This window comes from Erpetoichthys calabaricus, chromosome 4, assembly GCF_900747795.2.
Source record: "Erpetoichthys calabaricus chromosome 4, fErpCal1.3, whole genome shotgun sequence".
NCBI lineage: Eukaryota > Metazoa > Chordata > Cladistia > Polypteriformes > Polypteridae > Erpetoichthys > Erpetoichthys calabaricus.
This window is the reverse complement of record NC_041397.2, coordinates 304,749,299-304,774,008: the sequence shown is the minus strand read 5'-3', so window position 1 is coordinate 304,774,008 and position 24,710 is coordinate 304,749,299. Positions and strand designations below refer to the sequence as shown.

The 24,710-nt window shown below is 39.0% G+C and overlaps 1 protein-coding gene across 1 annotated transcript; it reads right to left on the bottom strand.

The window, feature by feature from the left end:
- Nucleotides 1-1,326: 1,326 nt before the first annotated feature.
- On the bottom strand, nucleotides 1,327-2,577 carry LOC127527584 (olfactory receptor 6N2-like). The gene has a single exon (XM_051926691.1). The coding sequence runs from the start codon at nucleotides 2,575-2,577 to the stop codon at nucleotides 1,615-1,617; it is 963 nt and encodes a 320-aa protein (XP_051782651.1). The 3' UTR covers nucleotides 1,327-1,614.
- Between the last annotated feature and the right edge of the window lie 22,133 nt (nucleotides 2,578-24,710).

Here is a 24,710-nt window from a genome sequence, read left to right as displayed (position 1 = left end):
ACTTAGGGAGAAAGTGCAAATTCCCTGAAGCAGATGCATTTACTGCTGAGTAACTGTGTCACCCTACATAAGAGCAACTGATTTACGTCGTGTTCATTTTGCTTGTTAATTTCATTTCTAAAGCTAATGATATACAGCTCAATTTTTAGACCCTGCTTCACTTCCACATTTCTGTGACCAGAAATGAGAATAAGAAGTTATTCTTATGTCAGAAAAAATATGGCAAGAATCTGTAATAAAACATTTCACTTCCACTTCCTTATGTTATCATAAAAATAAAAATAAAACACAGAAGGCCTGTTTTATGAAAACAAATTCTTTGCTGCATCAAAGTGGACATAATCAGTAAATTTTAGACTTTTATTTTAAGTTTGAGCAAGTGCCCCATGGTATAAAAAAATAATAAAAATAATAAAATTTAAAAACACAATTTTACATAGTAAAGAGCAGATTTAAAAAATATTGAACTCTCTCTGTAAAGAGTGTCGATTACACCTGAATAGAAGATCTTGCTTTCTGTTAGCTTGATGGCGTCACCTTCTGTACATGTTGAGGAGAGTTTTCTATACAACAATTTATTTCTTATTTCACACAAGGTATGCCTCAGTGGGTTTTAACAGGCACTGTTTTTTTGATAGACCCCAGCCTTGACTCCCTAAGCAGAAAAAAAAACTCCCAAAAAAGACCTCTTGTAGGAAAAAAAAATGGAAGAAGTCTTGAGAAGGACAATTTAAAGAGAGACCCCTTGACAGATAGGTTGGTCATGCAATGGGTGTCAAAAAATGAGGAAAATACAACACACAAAACAGAACATAAGTAATCCTCTTCATAGAGCTAGATAGCCGGTCTATCATTGACACCTGACCAGCTTCGATGGGATTGACCACAGTGGATCAACGTCATGAAGTTATCTTGAAAATGTGTAACACTTTATTGGGGTGAAAGAAAAGAATTTATGACCCCTTGATATACTCTGTCATCTGTGTCACTTCTAAAACTTCTAAAAAGTTTGATGCTGTTGGAATTTCTTTCTTTGTGATTAGCGTTTTGGTTGGTAGTATCACAACTTTTTTCACATATAAATATAAAGAGATCCCAAATATCTATCCTCAAATACTCAACTCACACTGAACTGGCATGTTTTGAGACTATGCTATGTATTTCACGTAGAACTTGGGGCAAGTTAAATTACTGTACTTCATTACATACTTATAAATACATTCAATTTTATGAAGGTACACATTTACTTTCGGCAAATGACATTCATTGTTTCTGTTTCCAAAAGTCAGTGCAAAACACAGTTACATTTTATGTTATGTTGATTTCTTTAACAACTTTATTCACAGTAATGGAACTTTCAGAACAGTACAGTTGTCTCCCTGTTTTTACATTTTAACCCCTGACAACTGAAGTGACTCCCTCAGAATCATACAGTGTGTCAGTTATGGCACTTTTACTTCCACTTTTCTGTTTTATGTTCAGTGCCATAGCCAGTAATAAACTCTCCAACTGCTGAAAATATAAATTGTTACACATACAGAGTTTTGGAGAACACTAAATTATAATCAAAGTACAAGACGACACTATTAAAGCAGCAATTTTAAGAGGAATTTATCATAAACTGCGGACAGAAGTGTGTGATTTTCCTGGAAGGAAAATGTAAATCCTGAAATACTTCTGTGCTGCTGCCTTTATCTTTTCATTTCTCAAGCTGTAAATCATCGGGTTAACCATGGGAGTGAAAAAATAAAGTACTCCAATCAAAACACGTATGTCATAAGAGATGCTGTCTATTTTCAATACAATATAATCAATGGCAGTGGAAATGTAGTAGAGCAGCACAACAATCACATGAGAAAAACACATGGAGAAGGCTTTCTTGTGGCTTCCTTCTGTTTTAAGTTTAATTACAGAAGTTATAATTTTTAAATATGTCCACAACACAAATATAAAAGGTACATAGACAACAATTAGAACAAGACATAGGGAACCAATGGCATGGCTTGAAACATCAGTACATGCTAAAGAGATCACTGTGGGATAGTCACAGAAACAGTGCATGATTTGATTTGAACTACAAAATGGCAAGTAAGAGGCCATGGTGACTGGTATTAATGGCATCAGGAATCCCAGTATCCAAACGGTAGCTGCAATTACTATACAGGTTTTGAGATTAATAATTACATTGTAATGCAGAGGCTTAACAACTGCAACATAGCGATCGTAGGCCATTGCTGCCACAAGTAAAATTTCTGTTGCCCCAAAGGAGATGACCATATACATTTGCACAAAGCAGGCAGCAAAAGAAATTGTTTTTTGTTCTAAAAAGACAGCCAGCAGTTTTGGTATGATAGCTGTGACCATAAGAATGTCTAACAGCGCTAAATTCCAGAGAAAAAAATACATTGGTGTGTGAAGCCGCTGATCGAGTATTACCAAACCGAGGATGCAAAGGTTTCCAATACAGGTGACCAAAAACAGAGCCAAAAAGAAGCCAAACAGAATGTTGCTGTAGTCTTGTAGTCCAGGAAATCCAATGAGGATGAAATCTGTGATGGAGTCTGTCAAGTTGCTCATTTCTTGGTGTGCTTAAATTAGAGTTAAAGAAAATCGAATTAAACATTTTCAAATACATTCCATTTCATTTTTGTTTTATAACAAGTATTTTGTATTTATAACTATAATTGGTCTGAATATTATAACTATATAACAATAAAGTCGTGGAATATATGAAAGATTAATCATATATGCAGTGTGTATACAAGCCTGATGACAGATACAGTAAATATCCATTGATTTATTTTCTGGTGAGTAAAAAATGTGTATTTCTATCAACAAGAGTTCATAATCAAATGTTCATAAAATATGATACACAAGCTAGGCAAACTTTAATCATCTCCAAAATTAATACTGCAGTTCTTATTATATAGTAGTGGGTTCTGCCCATACATAGTTTTGTTCGTACAATGGCCTCTCTTTTCTTACTTCTGCAGACAGGAAGATTGACCTCTCCTCCCTTGACATCACTTGCAGGGTGCATCCACCTGGACCCACGTCTTCCTGGCCGATTGCATCAAACCCGGGATAACTGCCATCTTTGCGGGTCATCTAATGAGACTCACGTCTGAGAAGATTTATTTGCGTTTCATATGTTTTTTGTTTTTTTTTTTAATTTTGATTACTCAGTTGTACAGGATTTTTTGATAGGTGCCCGTACTCTTTAATCTTGTTTGTTTTGTTTTTTGAAGTTACTATTAAAATGTCATTAGAAAATATTATTTTTCCTTTGAATAGCACGACACTGATAGTGAGTTCCACTTAACAATGAAACTTAATGATAATTATCATATCGTATCAGTAACTGTTTAAGTAACCTGGAATACATACATGGACTAAAAAACAGAAGTTCTACTTTTGTATACCATAAGAATCTTAACCAAAAGAAAAAATGTGAACATATTTCACCCATGTTAGCATCATTACATCTCAGATATTCAAACACTGCCAACTTCCTAAAGTTAAGCATAAAAAGACTGGTGACCCCTATGAAAATTAAATATGTGTAAAATATAAAAAAATATATATAAAAACATAAATATGGATATATTTGATGCTTCAAGGATAAATATATTGCAATATTTTGAGGTGTACAGAAATATATTGTAAAATGTATAAATTATGGCTGTATTATTCTAGAAAGTTGATTCATTTCTTCTGGACATAGTTCTTTTCCAGGGAGATATGTTTAGAATATGTCTAGAATTTCCTTACCTGGATTATTGAGCATGCATCGAGACATATGGCTGTATGAGTTTATTGCATGATTTGTGACTAAAAATATAAAAATGTATTTATAAATATATTTTAAATAATAGGAATAACAAATATATTTTAAGACATCATTTAACAAAATAGTGTATATTACAAGATATTATTAAATGTGCTATACATTTTAGTTATACTATAAAATGTAGTTTAAAGTATGTAGATATTTCAGTATATTTTAATATATATTTCACATTTTTGTATATTGGAGTATATTTTAAAAAATATATTAACTTTGCATTGAAAGCATCATCCAATAAATACCCATAAGGTGTTCTTCTAAATATAAATATATATATATATATATATATAAATATATATATATATATATATATAATCCAATGTCTGTTTGTATGTCTGTCTTCTTTTCGTATTTTCTTCTTTCACTACATAATGGATTTAGTTTTTGTTTCTAGAATTTGCTTGATCATTCTGGTTGATTTTGCGACTTCTCTCAGACTCTATCAGATGTTCTACGCATTTACACATACCTGAGCAACTCCGTCACAGCCTTTCCTTTACATTATAACACAAGCCGCTGCTGTTCAGTGCATTTTACTGTTTTTCCAAACCATCTCAAAAGAACTGATGACATCCCTTCTGCTTATAGCAATGATTTGATTAGGGGATAAATGTTCTTCTAAAAATGCTATACTGTATATTTTGCAGCTGCTCTGCAGACATGGTTAAAATGTTCATCACACATATATAACACATGAATAACCAACCTACTGATGTTTTAACTCTGTGCTGTGCTGCATATTTACATGTGGGTAAAATGACTTGTTCATATAAAGGATTCACAGTTTGAATACTAAATATATGCAATATCAAGAGAAACGACTCTCAGCTAAGCCCCCTCGGACAACTCCAAAGTGATGTTTTGTTTGTTGGTCACAACACTTTACTGATGTTATGAAGACCCCAAAGAAGTGTCTTCTTGTGTCTGTTACATAAGAGTAAAGGTGTACTAGATGCATTTTTGCAGTACCTAAACTAAAGTGTTACCTAAAGTTTAATTGATAAGATGTCTTAAAATTAGCTAAATAACTTTAAATTCATATTACTTGCAAGTAGTCAATTGTACAGTAAGGAAAACATGATTTAATGGCTTCAAAAAAAAACTTGCCACTTGCTGAAATTTAATTTTTTGCATTGCACAATTTATGCATAATTTTTTGGGGTGTGTGTGTGTGCCAGCATTGTCATTTTATTATTGTACAATTCTGATGAAATGTGCAAGTAGAAGCTGTATTTTACTGGGTACTCTTTGTGATATGTGACACTTGCACTGGGGTCTGTTCTATGTAGCAATGATAAATTTTCCAATCACAAAGTTGAAACCGAAACACTTAAAGCAAAGCCATTTTGTAATTTGTTCACAGTACTCACCTGAAATCCCATTTAGTCTTGGTATTTTCCTTAATATATAAATTCATGTATAAGGCAGCACACAAACACATCTTTGTCTCTGCACTGTATTTTATAGGTTTCCCAAGTTCTCCCAAAAGAACTGTGATGAGCTGAATTCTCAGCATATTTGATCATGAGAACAAGTTTAACAATAGTAAGCTGGAGAAGTGTGCCCATAGGCCATTAGTGGCCACATGGCACCAGGTCCATAAGGACATGGACGAACTCGAGTGGCCTGCACAGAGCCCTGAGCTCAACCCTACTGAACACCCTTGGGATTAAATTAGAGCACTGATTGTGAGGCAGGCCTTCTTGTCTAACAACTGTGCTTGACTTCACAAATGCTCTTTTGGCTAAATGGATAACAATTCCCACAGACACCCTCCAAAGTTTTGTGGAAAGTATTTCCAGAAGAGTGGAGGCTGTTAAAGCTGCAAAGGGGTCGACAAACTCCATATTAATGACCATGGTTTTGGATCGGGATGTCCAACAAGCTCACAGGTGTCCACAAACTAATGGCCATATAGTGTATATCCTTGCTAGACATGAGTCGATACACTTTATGGAAGAACTAGCAAAATACCCGCGCTTCGCAGCGGAGAAGTAATGTGTTAAAGAGGTTATGAAAAAGAAAAGGAAACATTTTAAAAATAACGTAACATGATTGTCAATGTAATTGTGTTGTCATTGTTATGAGTGTTGCTGTCTTTTATATATATAATATACACACACACACACACACACACACATAAACATATATATACATATATACATATATATACATATCTACATATACACATATCTACATATATATATACATATACACATCCACATATATATACATATATATATATATACACATATCAACATATATATACACACATACATAAACACACACATATACATATACACATACATACATACACACATACATACATACATACACACACACATATATATATACACAGACACATATATATACATAAATATTTACATATCTACATATATACACATCTACATATATATACACATATATATACATATCTACATATATATATATATATATATATCTAGACATACATACATACATAGATTGACATATATATATATATATATATATATATATATATATATATATATATATATATATATATATATATATATATATATATATATATATAGCAAAACACCCATGCTTCGCAGCGGAGAAGTAGTGTGTTAAAGAGGTTATGTAACCATATATATACATAAACATATATACATATATATACATATCTACATATACACATATCTACATATACATATATATACATATACACATCCACATATACATATATATATATATACTTATACAAATTTACATATCTACATATATATATATATAGATATAAATATAGACATACATATATACATACATACATTCACATATATATATATATATATATATATATATATATATATATATATATATATATATATATATATATATATACTGTATATATACATATCTACTTATTGGCTCCTGTATTTAGGATATAGCGGGTTGGATAATGGATGGATGGACATCTGTATGCATAGCCCTATTTGCCCGTTTTCGTTTTTTTTCTTTCTTCAGTAATATTTCAGTAAACCCGGAGCTTGTCAGTTCAAATCCTGGTACTGACACCACTGTGTGACCCTGAGGAAGTCACTTCACCTGCCTGTGCTGCAAAAAACAAAAGTAATGTAAGAAATTGTACCTCAGATGTTGCAAGTTGCTGGAATAAAGGCATAAGTAAAATAGATAAATATGTATTATACACATAGGAACTATTAATTTATTTTCGGTTAAGTCATCTGCAGCAAACTTTTATAAATGAGGGTTTCTCATTTTCTCTTGGAGAGGTTTTTTCATTTCATTGAAAATTAAAGCAGCAGCTGCCAAAATATGTAGCTTTCTTATTAATTTTTCAACATTGTGTAAAATAAATGTATAAAGTAACATAAAAGGTTTAAATACTGGTTGTCCTTTTACACTACAATATTACTAAAGAGATACAAAAAAAGTAAAATGGATATGTTCTTTTTCTTTAAGGAGATTAAATATTACTGAAGAAAGAAAAAAAAAAAACCAGCCAAATGGGGCTATGCATACGAACTTAAAAGGTTTAAATAAAACAGAAATATATATTTTATTTTTACTTGCTTAACTTGTGGAGGGTGTATCCTGTAGCAAAGCCCTAACTTTTTTCGTGAAAGCCCGTTTCAGTCAATAAGTCTTAAAAAAAAGGTGTAAAGATATTGACAATAAGCTAAGCAAACCCAGGAAGACATGGAATCGTTTAAATCAAGTATCATTACATCTTCCTTTCTTAAAGAGAAGTAAGGCAGTACTTACAAGCTTACATATTTATATGTAGACATACATACATATATATATATATATCTATATCCGAAGCCGTGCAAGCACACTCTTGAGAATGCAACATATAGTTGTACAGAAGAAAAGCAATCTTGCCTCAAATGAATGGCAACCTTTTGTAGGTCTATGAACTTAATTTAAACTTTAGGTTTACACGGTGCTTTCTTTCCGAAGTACCTGCACTCATGAATATGTCTGTATGTGTCAGTCGGTGAAATCCACGCGCTTCGCACCGGCAAAGTACCGCTTTTAAATTTTTATTAAGAAGAAAAGAAAACCTTTTTAAATTGAGGGAAAATATACTAATAACAGTTTGTTAAGGATCTGTTTTTTTGTGAAGCTGCCTTCACTCGAGTGATCACTTCGAGCTGACTTGCTGGCTAACCATAAGCGTTACCTGGTAGGTAACCACCCATACAATCAGATTGTGAATCAGACTACAAATGCCGTGAATGTAATTACCCCGATCTACATGTTGTCAAATAAACGAACCACACGCCGTGGCGCAATTTTAGGGGCTTCATCTGTAGCGCTGACGTCCGAGGTTCGATTCCCGTAAGGGAGTGAAGTGAGTGGCTGGTTACCTACCAGGTAACGCTTATGGTTGGCCAGCAAGTGAGGTAACATCAGCCACGGTGCCTTCAGTTGTGAGAAGCAGATCATAGAATGATTGAAAATAGTTTACTGTCAAATAATGCAAAGAGTACGCGACACGTCTTTCCCCCTTATTCTTGGCTCATCAGGCGTACACACTCACTGCACTCGCTTACGGTAATCGAACCTCGGACGTCAGCGCTAGAGGGGCTTTGCAGCGGTGAAGTATTGCTTTAAATTTTAATTAAGAAGAAAAGAAAACCTTTTTAAATTAAGTCTTAAAAAGAGGTGTAAAGATATTGACAATAAGCTACGCAAACCCACCAAGAAATGGAATCGTTTAAATCAAGGCGCGAGTCGAAAAACACCATCCTATAATATTAGTTAATGATTAACACATTTCTATATGTATTGTAAGCATACAATACAACTGATAATATGTTGCGCTTATTTATCTGGTGTACCGACATTTTTGCGCGTTTAACGTCTGAAATCTAACGTGGTTTGTGCCCATCAGAATGAAAACAGTTTGCATTCACCTTTTTAATAAAAGGCGAGCTTTTAAGCCTGAGAAATCACCCCGTAAATGCACACGTTTAATTGCACATGTGTTAATATGTATGCTTACACAGTATTAAAAGACACTGAACAACGTCATTTACCTTTGTCCCCGCATTTGATAAAAGGCGAGCTTTTAAGCCTGAGAAATCACCCCGTAAATGCACACGTTTAACTGCACATGTGTTAATATGTATGCTTACACATTATTAAAAGACACTCAAAAATTAAAGTCATTTACCTTCGTTCCCGCGTTTGACTCGTCCTGTAAATCTCTTCCTTGTTTTTAGTTCACGTGATTACGTAGGAGGCGTGATGACGTGATACGTGACTCCGCCTCCTCCTTTAGAGTATATGGACAAAAAACAGGTTCCAGTTATGACCATTACGCGTAGAATTTCGAAATGAAACCTGCCTAACTTTTGTAAGTAAGCTGTAAGGAATGAGCCTGCCAAATTTCAGCCTTCCACCTACACGGGAAGTTCGAGAATTAGTGATGAGTGAGTGAGTGAGTCAGTCAGTCAGTCAGTCAGTCAGTCAGTCAGTCAGTCAGTCAGTCAGTCAGTGAGTCAGTGAGGGCTTTGCCTTTTATTAATATGTATAGATAAAAAAGCCACAATATAATAATTTAACAGAAGGACATCTTTATTAGTGTTAATGTTGATTAAGAACTTTAACCCTTTAACCGCCAACTCCCTAAATATTCCCCAAGCCAGGCGAAATCTGAACAATTTTTGTTTTTTTACTTTTTTACATTTTTTTTTACATTTTTTACATTTATTCAAGCAGTATTGACCACTAAATGTTGTGCAAGTTGCCAGTGTATACACGAAATCTATAAATGTAACCTGAATTCTCAGCTAAGCAAAACATCTTGATACCAAACCGTGCCCTTTTCAATGGTAGATACTGTCGAAACTGTAAGCGGCCCTTCCACGACAATAAACTTTCATCAACTGCAACTGACGGTCCTGGCATGTAGGGCAACTGAAATGCTTCAAATAAATGATCAATCAAAGGACGTAGCTTGAACAAGTGGTCGCGGTTTGGATCTTTCTTATCTGGCTCGTTTCTGTTGTCATTCAAATGAAAGAATTTCAGCAGCAAAGAGAATCGGTTATGTGTCATGACAGCTGCAAAAATAGGTGTTGCATACATAGGATCTGTAGACCAGTACATCTCAATATCTGGTTTTCTGATTATTCCCATCAACATCAAAATCCCAATGAATTTTTTCATTTCGTTTTCATCAGTGTCAAACCAAGCACGAACACGGGAATGTGGAGGTAAATTGGGATTTTTCTCAATAAACTGTGCTGCATACAGATTTGTCTGATGAACAAAATGTCTAATCAAATCAGGTGACACAAACAGCTCATAAAACTGCTCAGCAGTGTAATTGTTTACATCAACAATAAAGCCACACGTTCCCTCAAACGAATGCAGAAAAGGTAGTTCACCACGGGCAGCAGCCCAGCTGAGATGCTGGGGATACACCCACTCAGCGCCGTCATCCGATGCGTCTTCATTCACAATATCATGCAGCGCACGTTGCTGCTCATCACTGTCACTAAAATCTTCTTCAGAACTGCTACAATCATGATCAGAACTGTCCAAAATCGCCTGCAAAGCCTCACTTGAAGTCAGTTTACGTTTCGCCATATTCACAGCTGTTACATGCGAATCACGTCACATGACCGGCCAAAACAACCACAGACTTGTCGAAATACAACGTAGTAATAATACCCACGCCAAACCGTCAGTTATACTACTTGCCAGGCATTCATATAACCACAGGCAAATGTGCCGGATAATTCCGGCAGTATGGCGTTAGCATTAAAACAGCGGTGCCGGATATATCCGGCAGAGGGCGGTGAAGGGGTTAACATTAACACTAGAATTACCAGAGCCTACGAGAAAACTCATAAATCCGGCCCACCTTAAATCCGTTCGCACTTCTCCGTCAGCGTCTTTTGTCCTGTAAATGTGCCAATTAAGACAAGCAGGAAGCAGCCGGCTACTCCATCCCCAACTGTCAAAGAACAGTCACTAAGTTTTCCCAGCTCATGCCTTGTTTGATTATCTGGGAGTGAGTGAACTGCTGGAGTTTTAGAGTGGAAATAATAGATTGTTATTTGGAACACATACATTTCATGTGTGTTCCGTTTCTACAGTAATCTGTGTAAACACATTGTTAAAACAGAAACTTTTTCATATTTTAGTAATAAATGTTACAAAATGTAGGCATAAACTATAGAATGTGTGAAGCCTGAAGTCCAAAGATCAAATAAACACTTTCACAAAAGGTTCAAGGACAATACAACAGCTTCTGTGGCATAGCGGTAAGATTTGCTGACTTGTAATCAAGAGTCCCTGGTTCGATCCTGTATGTGCTGTTTTCAGTAGTGAGCTGCTCTTATTGTTAATATTATAGGCCCTACAGTACACATATACATTTGCTTTGCGTTTGTAGCTGACCATGTACATTTATAGTACTGTACTTGTAAAAGTTACCTTTTTTTCACTTTTATTCTCTCTGTCACGATCACCATACATACACCACCCTAGGGATCTGACGCTGTTAGTTTTTATTTGAAACCTGGAATAACTGTAGATGTGAGTTGTGTTTTGAGGCAATGGAACTGGACATTCTCTGATCTGGTGGGAAAAAAACCTGACACACAAACGCTGGTAAATCTGCCTTCTTCGTATCTCACCGTCACTTTATTTTTTTTATTCAGTTTTATTGAGTGTTCCTGCTCACGTTGAATAAGCTCACACCTTCTGGTGCACGATGTCGACGCAGCATGGAGAAAAAAAATAAAGAGAAAAATATATGGCACATTGGGTATAAAATTAATCAGAAAACATAATCGCACTAATGCAGTATTATTTGAAAATGAACAGCATCAGATTGGGTGTGAATTTACACTGGCGCTGTTACTTACAGTCAGATCAGGAGAGGCGGGGTGGGGGGGGGTGTTAGAGCGTCATCGTGATTGACAGTATAAAACTGGAGCTTATTCAGTGCAGCCTTCTGCTACATGATGTCAATTTACTTAGAGTCTAGCCTGGCAGCATCAGTGTTTCCCTCTGTGTGCTTGCGTGCAGCCAGTTCAAGCGTAGTTGGCGTAGTCGGTGATTTACTGAATTTCATCAATGCCATCAGTTGCACCTTGTACTTGGGTCTGGCGTGCTGGCAAATTGCATTAGAAACCGACTATAGCTGGTTAAATATACCATTGAACTTTGTGTAACTCATTATTCAAATCTATGAAATAACACATACAGTATTAAATTATGGAATGACCAAAAAAGTGTCCAATAAATCAAAATTATCTTCTGTTTTAGAGTCTTCAAAGTAATTTGCCTTGATGACATATTTGCACACTTTTGGCATCAGATAGCTAACTGGGATGTTGTTCCAATAGACTTAAAATAGTTCCCTTGTATGCTGAGCACCTGTTGGCTGTTTTTCCCCTCACTCTCAGATCCAACAAATCTCAATCCATCTCTGTCAGGTATACGTCGAGTTAGTTTCAGTCCAGGGGGGTATTTTCCGTATGTCGCTTAAATCATCCGAGATCAGATGCCTCATCTTGGATGAGTTAATGCCAGTGAAACTCATCCGGGATAAGTTGGTTTTTCAAACTCAGCCGTGTAGTAGATTAGTCTAGCTGGATCTAATCATCCGAGATGAATGTGCGCGCCCGCGCTGATTGAAAAGCCCATATATGAGTCTAGAAAACATGATTAGCAAGTCTTTGATAGGCTGTAACAAAATGACGAAAGAACACACGCATTTTTTTTTTCACACAAGCGGAGCAAGACCTTTTATTCGAAGGACATGAAGAATTTCAAGATTTAATATGCACAAGGGGTAACACTGCAAAAGCAGCCCAAACCAGAAAAGACAGCTGGCAAAAAGTGGCCGACAAATTAAACGCTAAGTAGTGTGCATTGTACTTACTGAATGCAGCGTTTCATTTCCAATGTGTCAGATTAATTAGATAGATAGATAGATAGATAGATAGATAGATAGATAGATAGATAGATAGATAGATAGATAGATAGATAGATAGATAGATAGATAGATAGATAGATAGATACTGTATTCATCCCAAGGGGAAATTCACATTTAATATATTAAATATGCATGTAAATTCATATTTAATATGTCATAATTCCAGATCAAACGTAAGCACAAGGAGAACATGGGAACAGGTTAAAGTGAAGTACAAGAATATACTTCAAACTGGTAAAATATTGGTATATAACTATTTAAAGAGTTGTTGACATAAAGAATCATATATAATATAAATAAACATTAATTCTAAAGCTAATAAGAAGGCAGACAAGCAAAAAACAGGTGAAGCTCCACGCAGTCCAGACCTAACCCCTGCAAAAGAGTTGGCTATCCAGCAAAATGTCCATCGCCCTGTTTCTGAGGGCATTCCAGGGCAAAGCTCCTCCTCAGAACCAGTAGCAGAATGCAGTGGTCACTTCATTTCAGGTAAAGGATGGTCATTACATATATTTGTCATCGATGTGTGCCATAGGAATGTTCCATATAGCCCTCTGTTTTGTTGGGTCAGTTGCAGGGAATGTCGTATCCCTAGAACCTGTGTCTGACCAACGAGATATTGACGAAGGTCAAATATTTGGTGAAGACACTGTGTCTGATTATTAGGATCTGTGTACAATCCAGTGCCCCAATCACATTTGGATATTCTGGCTAAAGAGAATGTTAGGCTGATTGCGAGATTCTTCATGGAACTGTGGGTGTTTTTGCCTGTGTATTACCTACCTGCAATGGCATGAAATGCCTCTTTTATTGTCTGCACACGCAGGTGTCCAGGAAACACAATGAAAACTCAAAGGAAATATTTCAGAGCCAAACAGACTTTACGAATTGCCTGACAAACTGCACTTTTAGATAGATTTTCCGCATCGCTTACAGTATATATATATATTAAAAAAAAGTGCCGCTTGCAAAAAACCTCAAAGCAATGCCTACTGTCTGTGTGGCTGTGAGAGCCTGACTTCGCCGAGTTTAACTTTGAATATGAGGTGCTAATAAATCTTTGAGGTACAATATTCCCCCTCGGCTAAAACGGTATCTTTCGAAAAGAATTTCCTCCGGGAGCAATAAAGGATCTTGCCGATCACGCAAAACCCTCTCTGTATGAAATTCTCTTCTTATAATTTGCGCACCGATATCAATTGGTCGCTCATTCATGAACGGTGAAGTCATGACTGAATGAATTCCATGCACTGACACTGATTAAGTGTGTGAGCTAATCCTTGTTTACATCGAACAAACCTGCTCCGAGCAGGTTTGAGGATTTGGATGTGTTGCTATGACAACACATCCAGCAAGAGTTTCAAAAAGCCGACAGATCCAGGATTAGGCCAAATTGTCAACAATTACATCCGGCTAAACAAGTAATCCACGTACAAAAAATACCCCCCAGATCTTCTGTAGCAGCACTCCATCACTTCTCTCCTTCTTTGCTAAATTGGTCTTCCATAGCCTGGAGGTGTGCTTTGGGACCCTGTCTACCAAAGAAGTCACAACAACAAACCACACTAACCCTATTTCTTTTTCTTCAGTTATAGTCTTGAATAAAAGTGCACTTGTTCTGTTATATTTGTACCTTTTGTGAAAGTGTCACTACTCAGAACGGTGGTTCTAGAAAGAGGCCAGAATCGAACCCACGACCTCTTGATTCTTGATCTTGAGTCAGCAGTTCTTACCGCTGTACTACCCAAGCGGTTGTGTCACTGTTGTACCCTAACCAGATTTCTTTTTCTTCAGTTATATTTTTGAATAAAAGTGCACTTGTTTTATTATACGTGTACCTTTTGTGAAAGTGTTTCTTTGATATTTGGACTTCAGTCTTCACACATTATACACTTCATGTCAAAATTTTGTTGTTAGTACTAAAACATAAAAAAAGTTTGTCTTTTAAGTATGTGTTCAGCATTTCTTGCATTTCCTGTTATCCTACACTTACATAAATCTTTGTAGATACGGAACACACATGAAATGCATGTGTTCCAAATAACAATATATTTTTTAGCCTGTACAGCTCTAGGTACCTCACTCCCTGATAAACAAGGTGTGAGCTGGGAGAGGTTTTTGTTGTTTCTGCAGCAGTGGGAGCATGGAATATCAGGCTGCTTGCTGCTTGTGCTTATCAACACATTTACAAGACAAAAGACGCTGAATAGAGAGGTGTGAACTGATTTAAGGTGGGCAGGGATTATCAGTTTTTTTCGTAAGCTTTGGTAATTCTAGTGTTAAACTTTCAACTCCAATAACTGTGTTTGTTAACACAAATCAGTCACTTTCTTCTCTTCTTTGTCTCCTTCAGTGATGGCTTTTCTGCAGTTGTTCCCACAGTCTCCTATGAACAGATGACGTGGTGTGTGCCTGTGAAGCATTTATTTGGGCTGTAACTTGAGATGCAATTAATCTGTCATTTCTGAGAGTAGTGATTTTATTCAACGTGTCCTCTGCCACAGAGGCAACTCTTGGTCTACCTTCTTTATGGCAGTCAATTTCATTATAGCATTTGACATTGTTTCAGTGAATGCACTTTTAATTGCTTAAATTTTTACTATTGTCTGCCCCTGGTCATGGACTATTCACTTTACTAAGTTGAGTTATCCCTGCTATATTATGGACAACTTAGATCAAAAATAAGGACCTTCTACAAAACAGGGCTAAACACGTGACTTTGCAAAACACAACTGTCTGGATTAAATGCATAATAGAAGGAAAGAAATTCCACAAATTAACTTTGAAATAGATAGAATTAGAATTATATAATAATAATACTCATGGTTCAACATTTTCTAACTCTCAACCTCACTAAAGTTTTAAATGAAACATGTCTGTTTGGGGAGAGGATTTAACAACATTTTATCACATTAAATTAAAAAAAAATCATGCATAGGCATCAGATTCACTATTTACCTTAGAAGCAACTCATCACAGGCAAAGAGAGTGCCCTGCTAGTAGTCGGGAGCAACTGGGATCTGCAGGTGTACAACCCACAAACTCAAAAAAGAGTTGGGGAATATCCCTGTATATTGTCCAACAGTGGTGAAAAATAATCAAAATCTGATCACAGAAGAACAAGTACATTCGTTTTGAAGGCGTTTTTATATACAATCAAAACAAAATGGTGACTTGACGGAAATGACATCATCGGGATTGGCCGGAAGTGATGTCATCGGAAATGGCCAGAAGTGATGTCACTGTGCAAGAACCATAAGTGACATCACAGAAGTTGCATGTGGTGATGTAGCAGCCATTTTGTGAACCCATAAGCAAGGTAGATGAATTCTTATTTTTCTTCTTTATTTCTCTCAGCAAAGAGAAAGAGACATCAATGCACATAACCAACCCTCTACCTCGCAAAGTAACACTCACCTTAGGACTTGATGGCTGCTTCCTGATAGTGCGTGTTTGACAAAGGACAAGACAAGTCAGTGTAAAATTAACAGTTCTTGTTCATTCCAGCAGGGTTCCTAGATGACCTCAAATTTCCTTAAAGACCTGCTCCAATTCTGTGGTTTGCCGTGATGGCAATAAACAATGCTCCCAAATCCAGGTCTTCTTACAGGCCCCGTCACCTACAACAATTTCACTTGAACAAGAAAGTCAGTCATGTCATGGATGGTTTGTTGGGGTTTAGAACAATGAATAAACAGGACATTTAGCCATGCTGGTAACCATAGTGGGGTCTCACAATACTCACATTGAGCTTCTTTGTTGAAGGCCAAATTATTCACAATAGCTCATTTGAGAAAGTCATAATTCAGAATCCGAGCAGGGCCTTTAACCACAAGAATCAAATGTGTCTTACCCCTTAAAAAGGGCCCAATTCTTTTCGTGTAGTCAGATTCTGACCAGGAGAATAACTCCTCCACTCTCTCCAACATTTTGCCATCCTGCAGCTTCCTTGACCCATGAAGACAATGATCCAGATGATAGTGGGGACGATGTGTAAAGCTGTCCATCCTTAAGTGCCATCTCTGCTCCCTCTCAGTTCTTCTGGGCACCCTGGTTCATACCCCCTGCTGCCACCAAATTGTGACAGGCCACCCGTGGAAGCAGATGTCCCGCTAGTAGTTGGGACTGACCAGGACTGAGTGTCACACACTCAGATGACAGATGTTAAAAAAGTTAGATTTATTCCACAGTTTTTAAAACACAAAGAACTCATAGTTCTGAGATAAATTAACAAATAAAGTTAAAAAAAAACCCTAGTGAAAAACGTGCATAAAAACCAAAATAATTCTTCCCATAATGCAAAACAATAAACAAAATAATCAAAATAAAAATCCAAGGCCCTTACCCAGTTTCAGACTCAATACTTAGGTAATTTCTGTACCTTAAGATAAACGACAAAATGGGCTCTGATGCAACCCTGTCTAACAGTATGCTCCTTTACTCCAAATATTGAAGAGCATCATGGCTAACAGGAGATCATTTCTATTTCCTGTTCTGCAGCCTGTATTGATTCGTGGACTCTCACACACAACACGTGCTAGCCCACTCACACTCTCACATGTTTCATCAGCCGACAACAAGAAACACAAAAAATCCTTACTTCTCCCTACAGCTACCACAGCCCTTTTAATAGAGGTTCAATTATCACCCTAATCTCCCTTGTCTAGGTACGTATTACTCCCCCTTTAGGGTTCTTGGTAGCACTTCCACCTATATAGTATGCATATCAATCGCAATCACTAACAATAAAAAATCCATCCATCCATCGTCTCCCGCTTATCCGAGGTCGGGTCGCGGGGGCAGCAGCTTGAGCAGAGATGCCCAGACTTCCCTCTCCCCGGCCACTTCTTCTAGCTCTTCCGGGAGAATCCCAAGGCGTTCCCAGGCCAGCCGAGAGACATAGTCCCTCCAGCGTGTCCTGGGTCTTCCCCGGGGCCTCCTCCCGGTTAGACGTGCCCGGAACACCTCACCAGGGAGGCGTCCAGGAGGCATCCTGATCAGATGCCCGAGCCACCTCATCTGACTCCTCTCGATGTGGAGGAGCAGCGGATCTACTCTGAGCCCCTCCCGGATGACTGAGCTTCTCACCCTATCTTTAAGGGAAAGCCCAGACACCCTGCGGAGGAAACTCATTTCAGCCGCTTGTATTCGCAATCTCGTTCTTTCGGTCACTACCCATAGCTCATGACCATAGGTGAGGGTAGGAACATAGATCGACTGGTAAATTGAGAGCTTCGCCTTGCGGCTCAGCTCCTTTTTCACTACGACAGACCGATGCAGCGCCCGCATTACTGCGGATGCCGCATCGATCCGCCTGTCGATCTCACGCTCCATTCTTCCCTCACTCGTGAACAAGACCCCGAGATACTTGAACTCCTCCACTTGGGGCAGGATCTTGCTACCAACCCTGAGAGGGCACTCCACCCTTTTCCGGCTGAGGACCATGGTCTCGGATTTGGAGGTGCTGATTCTCATCCCAGCAGCTTCACACTGGGCTGCGAACCGATCCAGAGAGAGCTGAAGATCACAGCCTGATGAAGCAAACAGGACAACATCATCTGCAAAAAGCAGTGACCCAATCCTGAGCCCACCAAACCGGACCCCCTCAATGCCCTGGCTGCGCCTAGAAATTCTGTCCATAAAAGTTATGAACAGAATCGGTGACAAAGGGCAGCCCTGGTGGAGTCCAACTCTCACTGGAAACGGGTTCGACTTACTGCCGGCAATGCGGACCAAGCTCTGGCACCGATCGTACAGGGGCCGAACAGCCCTTATCAGGGGGGCCGGTACCCATACTCTTGGAGTACCCCCCACAGGATTCCCCGAGGGACACGGTCGAATGCCTTTTCCATGTCCACAAAACACATGTAGACTGGTTGGGCAAACTCCCATGCACCCTCCAGGACCCTGCTAAGGGTATAGAGCTGGTCTACTGTTCCGCGACCAGGACGAAAACCACACTGTTCCTCCTGAATCTGAGGCTCGACTATCTGACGGACCCTCCTCTCCAGGACCCCTGAATAGACTTTTCCAGGGAGGCTGAGGAGTGTGATCCCTCTGTAGTTGGAACACACCCTCCGATCCCCCTTCTTAAAGAGGGGGACCACCACCCCGGTCTGCCAATCCGGAGGCACTGTCCCTGATGTCCATGCGATGTTGCAGAGGCGTGTCAACCAAGACAGCCCTACAACATCCAGAGCCTTGAGGAACTCCGGGCGTATCTCATCCACCCCCGGGGCCCTGCCACCAAGGAGTTTTTTGACCACCTCGGTGACCTCAGTCCCAGAGATGGGGGGAGCCCACCTCTGAGTCCCCAGGCTCTGCTTCCTCATTGGAAGGCATGTTAATGGGATTGAGGAGGTCTTCGAAGTACTCCCCCCACCGACCCACAACGTCCCGAGTCGAGGTCAGCAGCGCACCATCCCCACCATATACAGTGTTGACACTGCACTGCTTCCCCTTCCTGAGATGCTGGATGGTGGACCAGAATCTCCTTGAAGCCATCCGAAAGTCGTTCTCCATGGCCTCCCCAAACTCCTCCCACGCCCGAGTTTTTGCCTCAGCAACCACCAAAGCCGCATTCCGCTTGGCCTGCCGGTACCTATCAGCTGCCTCCAGGGTCCCACAGGACAAAAGGGTCCTGTAGGACTCCTTTTTCAGCTTGATGGCATCCTTCACCGCTGGTGTCCACCAACGGGTTCGGGGATTGCCGCCACGACAGGCACCGACCACCTTACGGCCACAGCTCCGGTCAGCTGCCTCAACAATAGAGGCACGGAACATGGCCCATTTGGACTCAGTGTCCCCCACCTCCCTCGGGATGTGGTCGAAGTTCTGCCGGAGGTGGGAGTTGAAGCTATTTCTGACAGGGGGCTCTTCCAGACATTCCCAGCAGACCCTCACAACATGTTTGGGCCTACCACGCCTGACCGGCATCCTCCCCCACCATCGAAGCCAACTCACCACCAGGTGGTGATCAGTTGACAGCTCCGCCCCTCTCTTCACCCGAGTGTCCAAGACATGTGGCCGCAAGTCCGACGACACGACCACAAAGTCGATCATCAAACTGAGGCCTAGGGTGTCCTGGTGCCAAGTGCACATATGAACACCCCTATGCTTGACATGGTGTTCGTTATGGACAATCCGTGACGAGCACAGAAGTCCAATAACAAAACACCGCTCGGGTTCAGATCGGGGGGGCCATTCCTCCCAATCATGCCCTTCCAGGTCTCACTGTCATTGCCCACGTGAGCATTGAATTCTCCCAGCAGAACGAGGGAGTCCCCAGAAGGTATGTCCTCTAGCACCCCCTCCAGGGACTCCAAAAAGGGTGGGTACTCCGAACTGCTGTTCGGTGCATACGCACAAACAACAGTTAGGACCCGTCCCCCCACCCGAAGGCGAAGGGAGGCTACCCTCTCGTCCACCGGGGTAAACCCCAATGTACAGGCTCCAAGTCGGGGGGCAATAAGTATACCCACACCCGCTCAGCGCCTCTCACCGGGGGCAAATCCAGAGTGGTAGAGAGTCCAGCCCCTCTCAAGGAGATTGGTTCCAGAGTCCAAGCTGTGCGTCGAGGTGAGTCCGACTATATCTAGCCGGAACCTCTCAACTTCGCGCACTAGCTCAGGGTCCTTCCCCTTCAGAGAGGTGACATTCCATGTCCCAAGAGCCAGCTTCTGTAGCCGAGGATCGGACCGCCAAGGTCCCCGCCTTCGGCCACAACCCAACTCACACTGAAAATGTGTATATATATTCACATTCAGTGTGTGAATAAAAAATCTTACACCAGAAATAACACTTTTATAATTAGTTGACACTAAATGTTGGGAAGACAAATTAATTCCAATAAACTAAAGCCAACAATGAACTCTCCCCAATCACAGCTGCATTCTAGGGTTCCAGTCAGTTTAAATCTGTATCAGGCCAGTACACAGCACTTCAAAACACGAGCAGTTCCCAGATAATCAAACGAGTGTGAGACACTCGCCCATCACCCACGATGGAAAACAGGATCCCCAGAAACCACGCCATGGTAAGTTCACTACTTGTCAAAAAGCCATTTCTCATTGTAATGACTGTAACTTTAGACTGCACTGCCCCAGTGCTCTAGCAACATGGTGATGCCATCACGTCACATAACTTTTACGTATTTAATCATAAGCCTTTAGATCAAAAAGTATTTAAGATTACAAAAAAACACACATTCAACCAAGTGTGTCCAAGTTCTTGACTGGTATTGTACAGTACAAATTCACTAAAAACATAGTAAAAAAATTATATATGCCCATTGACTAAACAGAAAAATAACTATACTAGAGATCTTTAACATCTACATTTTGGAATGTATTTTGAATAAGTGTGTAGGGAGACAAGCCACGTATGTGTTGTTTCCTCATTGTATTCAACATATACTCTAAAGTCAATTGGTCCAAAGTTAATGATGGGATTTTAAAGTTGATATTTGGTGTAAATAAGTGAATTTCAGCCATTGATCCATGGAAATACGTATTAGAATAAGATAAAAGTTGTACTTTCCATAACAAAAGCTACAAGTGACAGCTAATGCCCTGATGTCTTTAAATATTGTGAAATTATTTGTAAAATGTTTTAAATTGATTGCTGATATGTCACATTACCTTTGAATACAAGTACATGTGTAAGCTGTCCAACAAGGACTGGTTTCTTTTATTTAGTTTTTTATGACCTCATATTTGGAAAATGTCGGCCCGAGAATTAGAAGGATTGCACTTATTTATGGTTAACACTAGAATTACCAGAGCCTACGAAAAAACTCGTAGATCCGTCCCACCTTAAATCGCTTCTTAAATCCGTTCGCACCTCTCCGCCATCGTCTTTTCTCATCTAAATGTGCCGATAAACACAAGTTGCAAGCAGCCGGCTATTCCATCCCCCCACCGACTTAGAACGAGCACCAACTTCTCCCAGCTCATGCCTTGATTGATTATCTGGGAGTGAAGTGGAGTTTTAGAGTGGAAATAATAGATCGTTATTTGGAACACATGCATTTCATGTGTGTTCCGTTTCCACGGTAATCTGTGTAAACACATTTTTAAAACAGAAACGTTTTTCATATTCTAGTAGTAAATGACAAAATGTAGGCATAAACTATATAATTTATGAAGCCTGAAGTCCAAATATCAAAGAAACACTTTCACGAAAGGTACAAATATAACAGAACAAGTGCGCTTTTATTCCGAAATATAAAAATGCAGACAAAAAAGCCGCCTTAGTGTGCAACATTGACACTCATTTACTATGACTGCTGCCGTGGCACAACAGTATCAGTTGCTGACTGGGAATCAAAAGGTCACGAGTTTGATCCTGCACAACTCCCTTTTGAGAAGTGAACTGCTCTTATTTTTACTATTTTAGAATAAAAAGATACATTTGATTTCAGTCTGCAACAGCCAGTGTAATTCATGATATTTATAAAGGTTATCTTTGTTTTTGTTTTTTTTTTATTCACTTTTCATTCTCTCAGTCGTGTTCAGGATCCTTTCCCAACCCCATCTGACACTGCTGTTTTCACATAAAGACGCGCTATAGCTCTGCAGTGTATCACGATACATACGACCGCATGTTTTTTTTTCCCCCAATCTTGCCAGTCCCCACATGTTGCTGTATTGTGTTTCTTTTGTACTCCAGGACATGCAGAGGAAAGCATAGTAAAGAGCAGTAACTTCAGCGCTATATGCAATCATCAGACACTCCCCATCTGACACTGCTGTTTTCACATAAAGACACGCTATAGCTCACCCAAGGAGTGCCCTTCCTACATTTACGACATGTGTACTTGTTGCAGTGTACACACCTCTCTGTGCTTTGGTTCATATTACACTGAACAAGCACCTGTAATTTACAGCTCTATTCATTATCTCAAAACACCACACACATTCACAGTAATTCCGAGTTATGTCCACCACTCACACCCACACCCACAACCATACAGAGCTGATCAGAGAATTTCCAGTTCCAGCATAAATTCACACCCGATCTGACGCTGTTCGTTTTCAAATAATATTGCATTAGTGCGATGATGTTTTCACATATATTGTCTTTCTTTCAGGTGTGTAATAGAAACCACAGCATAGAGAGAAGTGAGTACATTGTAACAGGTACACACGTTGTAAATGTAGGAAAGATGATCCTTGCGTGTGTGTGAATTGTTAACATTTGAATCTGATGATTGCATATAGCGCTGTCTTATTCAGTGCGCGAACATGCAGGTGGCCAGTTGCTATGTTCTACAACATGCTGGCGGTGATCGACACACATTTTAAAAAAAGAAAGAGAAAAATATATGTGACGTTTTGAAGAAATCATTTTATGGCGCGAATAGTACCAATCAGAAAACATAATCACACTAATGCAATATTATTTGAAATCGAACAGCGTCAGATCGGGTGTGGATTTATACTGTGACGCTGTTAGAGTCAGAACAGAAGCTGAATAAGCTGAATAAGCTCCTGTTCTGACTCTTAAGTAAAAAAGCATGAATTAATCAACAGAAATAACCGCAATCGACATTTTAAACTTAACAATTTACAGTGCATACCAATTTATAAATTTTATGTCCGTTTGAGGTTACAAAGAAAAAAAAAAACACTTCCTCCCCAGCAGAGTATTGAACTCAGGTCTCTAAGGCACGACAGGGTTGCTGTGCTCTAAGTCTGCAAATCTTAGCGTTATACCATGGAAGGTGTTACAACATCCTTGAACCTTTTGTGAAAGTGTTTATTTGATGTTTGGATGTCAGGCTTCACACATTCTATAGTTTATGCCTACATTTTGTAACATTTATTACTAAAATATGAAAACATTTCTGTTTTAACAATGTGTTCACACAGATTACTGTAGAAACGGAACACACATGAAATGTGTGTGTTCCAAATAACGATCTATTATTTCCACTCTAAAACTCCAGCAGTTCAGTCACTCCCAGATAATCAAACAAGGCATGAGCTGGGAAAACTTAGTGAACGTTCTGCGACGGTGGGGGATGGAATAGCTGGCTGCTTGCTGCTCGTCTTAATCAGCACATTTAGAAGACAAAAGAGAGGTGAGAACGGTTTTAAGGTGGGCCGGATCTACGAGTTTTTTCATAGACTCTGGTAATTCTAGTGTTAATTAAATGTAAATCACAAGTTTCAACAGTTGATAAGCTTTATTGAACATTACTTTCTGGTTCCAATTTGTGCTGCATTTCTTCTTCTTGTAAAAAGCTTGTAAATGCTTTTTTTAATTTCCTGGTTGCTGAAACTATAAATTAATGGATTAAAAACTGGAGGACAGATGTTGCCCATAATGATCATTGTGTTATAGGCTTCAGTAGACCATTTTACGCCAGCTCCTGGCAGTACATATGATAACAATATAGGGCCGTAGGCAATTCCAACAACCAAAAGTTGTGTCGAACAGGTGCTGTAAAGTTTACGCTTGCCTTCAGCTGAAGGAATCTTAAGAGCTGTGTAAGCAATGCTACTGTAAGAAAACAGGATCATTACCAATGGTCCACCGCCGACAACGACTGTAGTGATGGACAAAATAAACAAGTATTTTGGGTCATCAGTGCAGGCAACATGAACCATTGTAGAAAAATCACAGAAACAAAATGGCAAAACAGTGGTCTTACAGAAAGGAAGTTCTTTAGCAGAAATTAAAAATGGTGTTATGTAAATGAATCCAAAAACATTAAAAAGCAAAAAGAATGCCGAAACAGTTTTATTTGTAACAATAGAGTGGTATCTCAGGGGATAGAGAACAGCTACATAGCGGTCATATGCCATTATACCTAAAGTAGCGGATATTAATGCTTCTATGTATAAAACAATGGCCATCTGAAACAAACATACATTTTGTGACACAACTGAG

Bases quoted from the DNA above. Each gene is read 5' to 3' on its own strand.
- LOC127527584 (XM_051926691.1), bottom strand. From the start codon at position 2,577: ATGAGCAACTTGACAGACTCCATCACAGATTTCATCCTCATTGGATTT.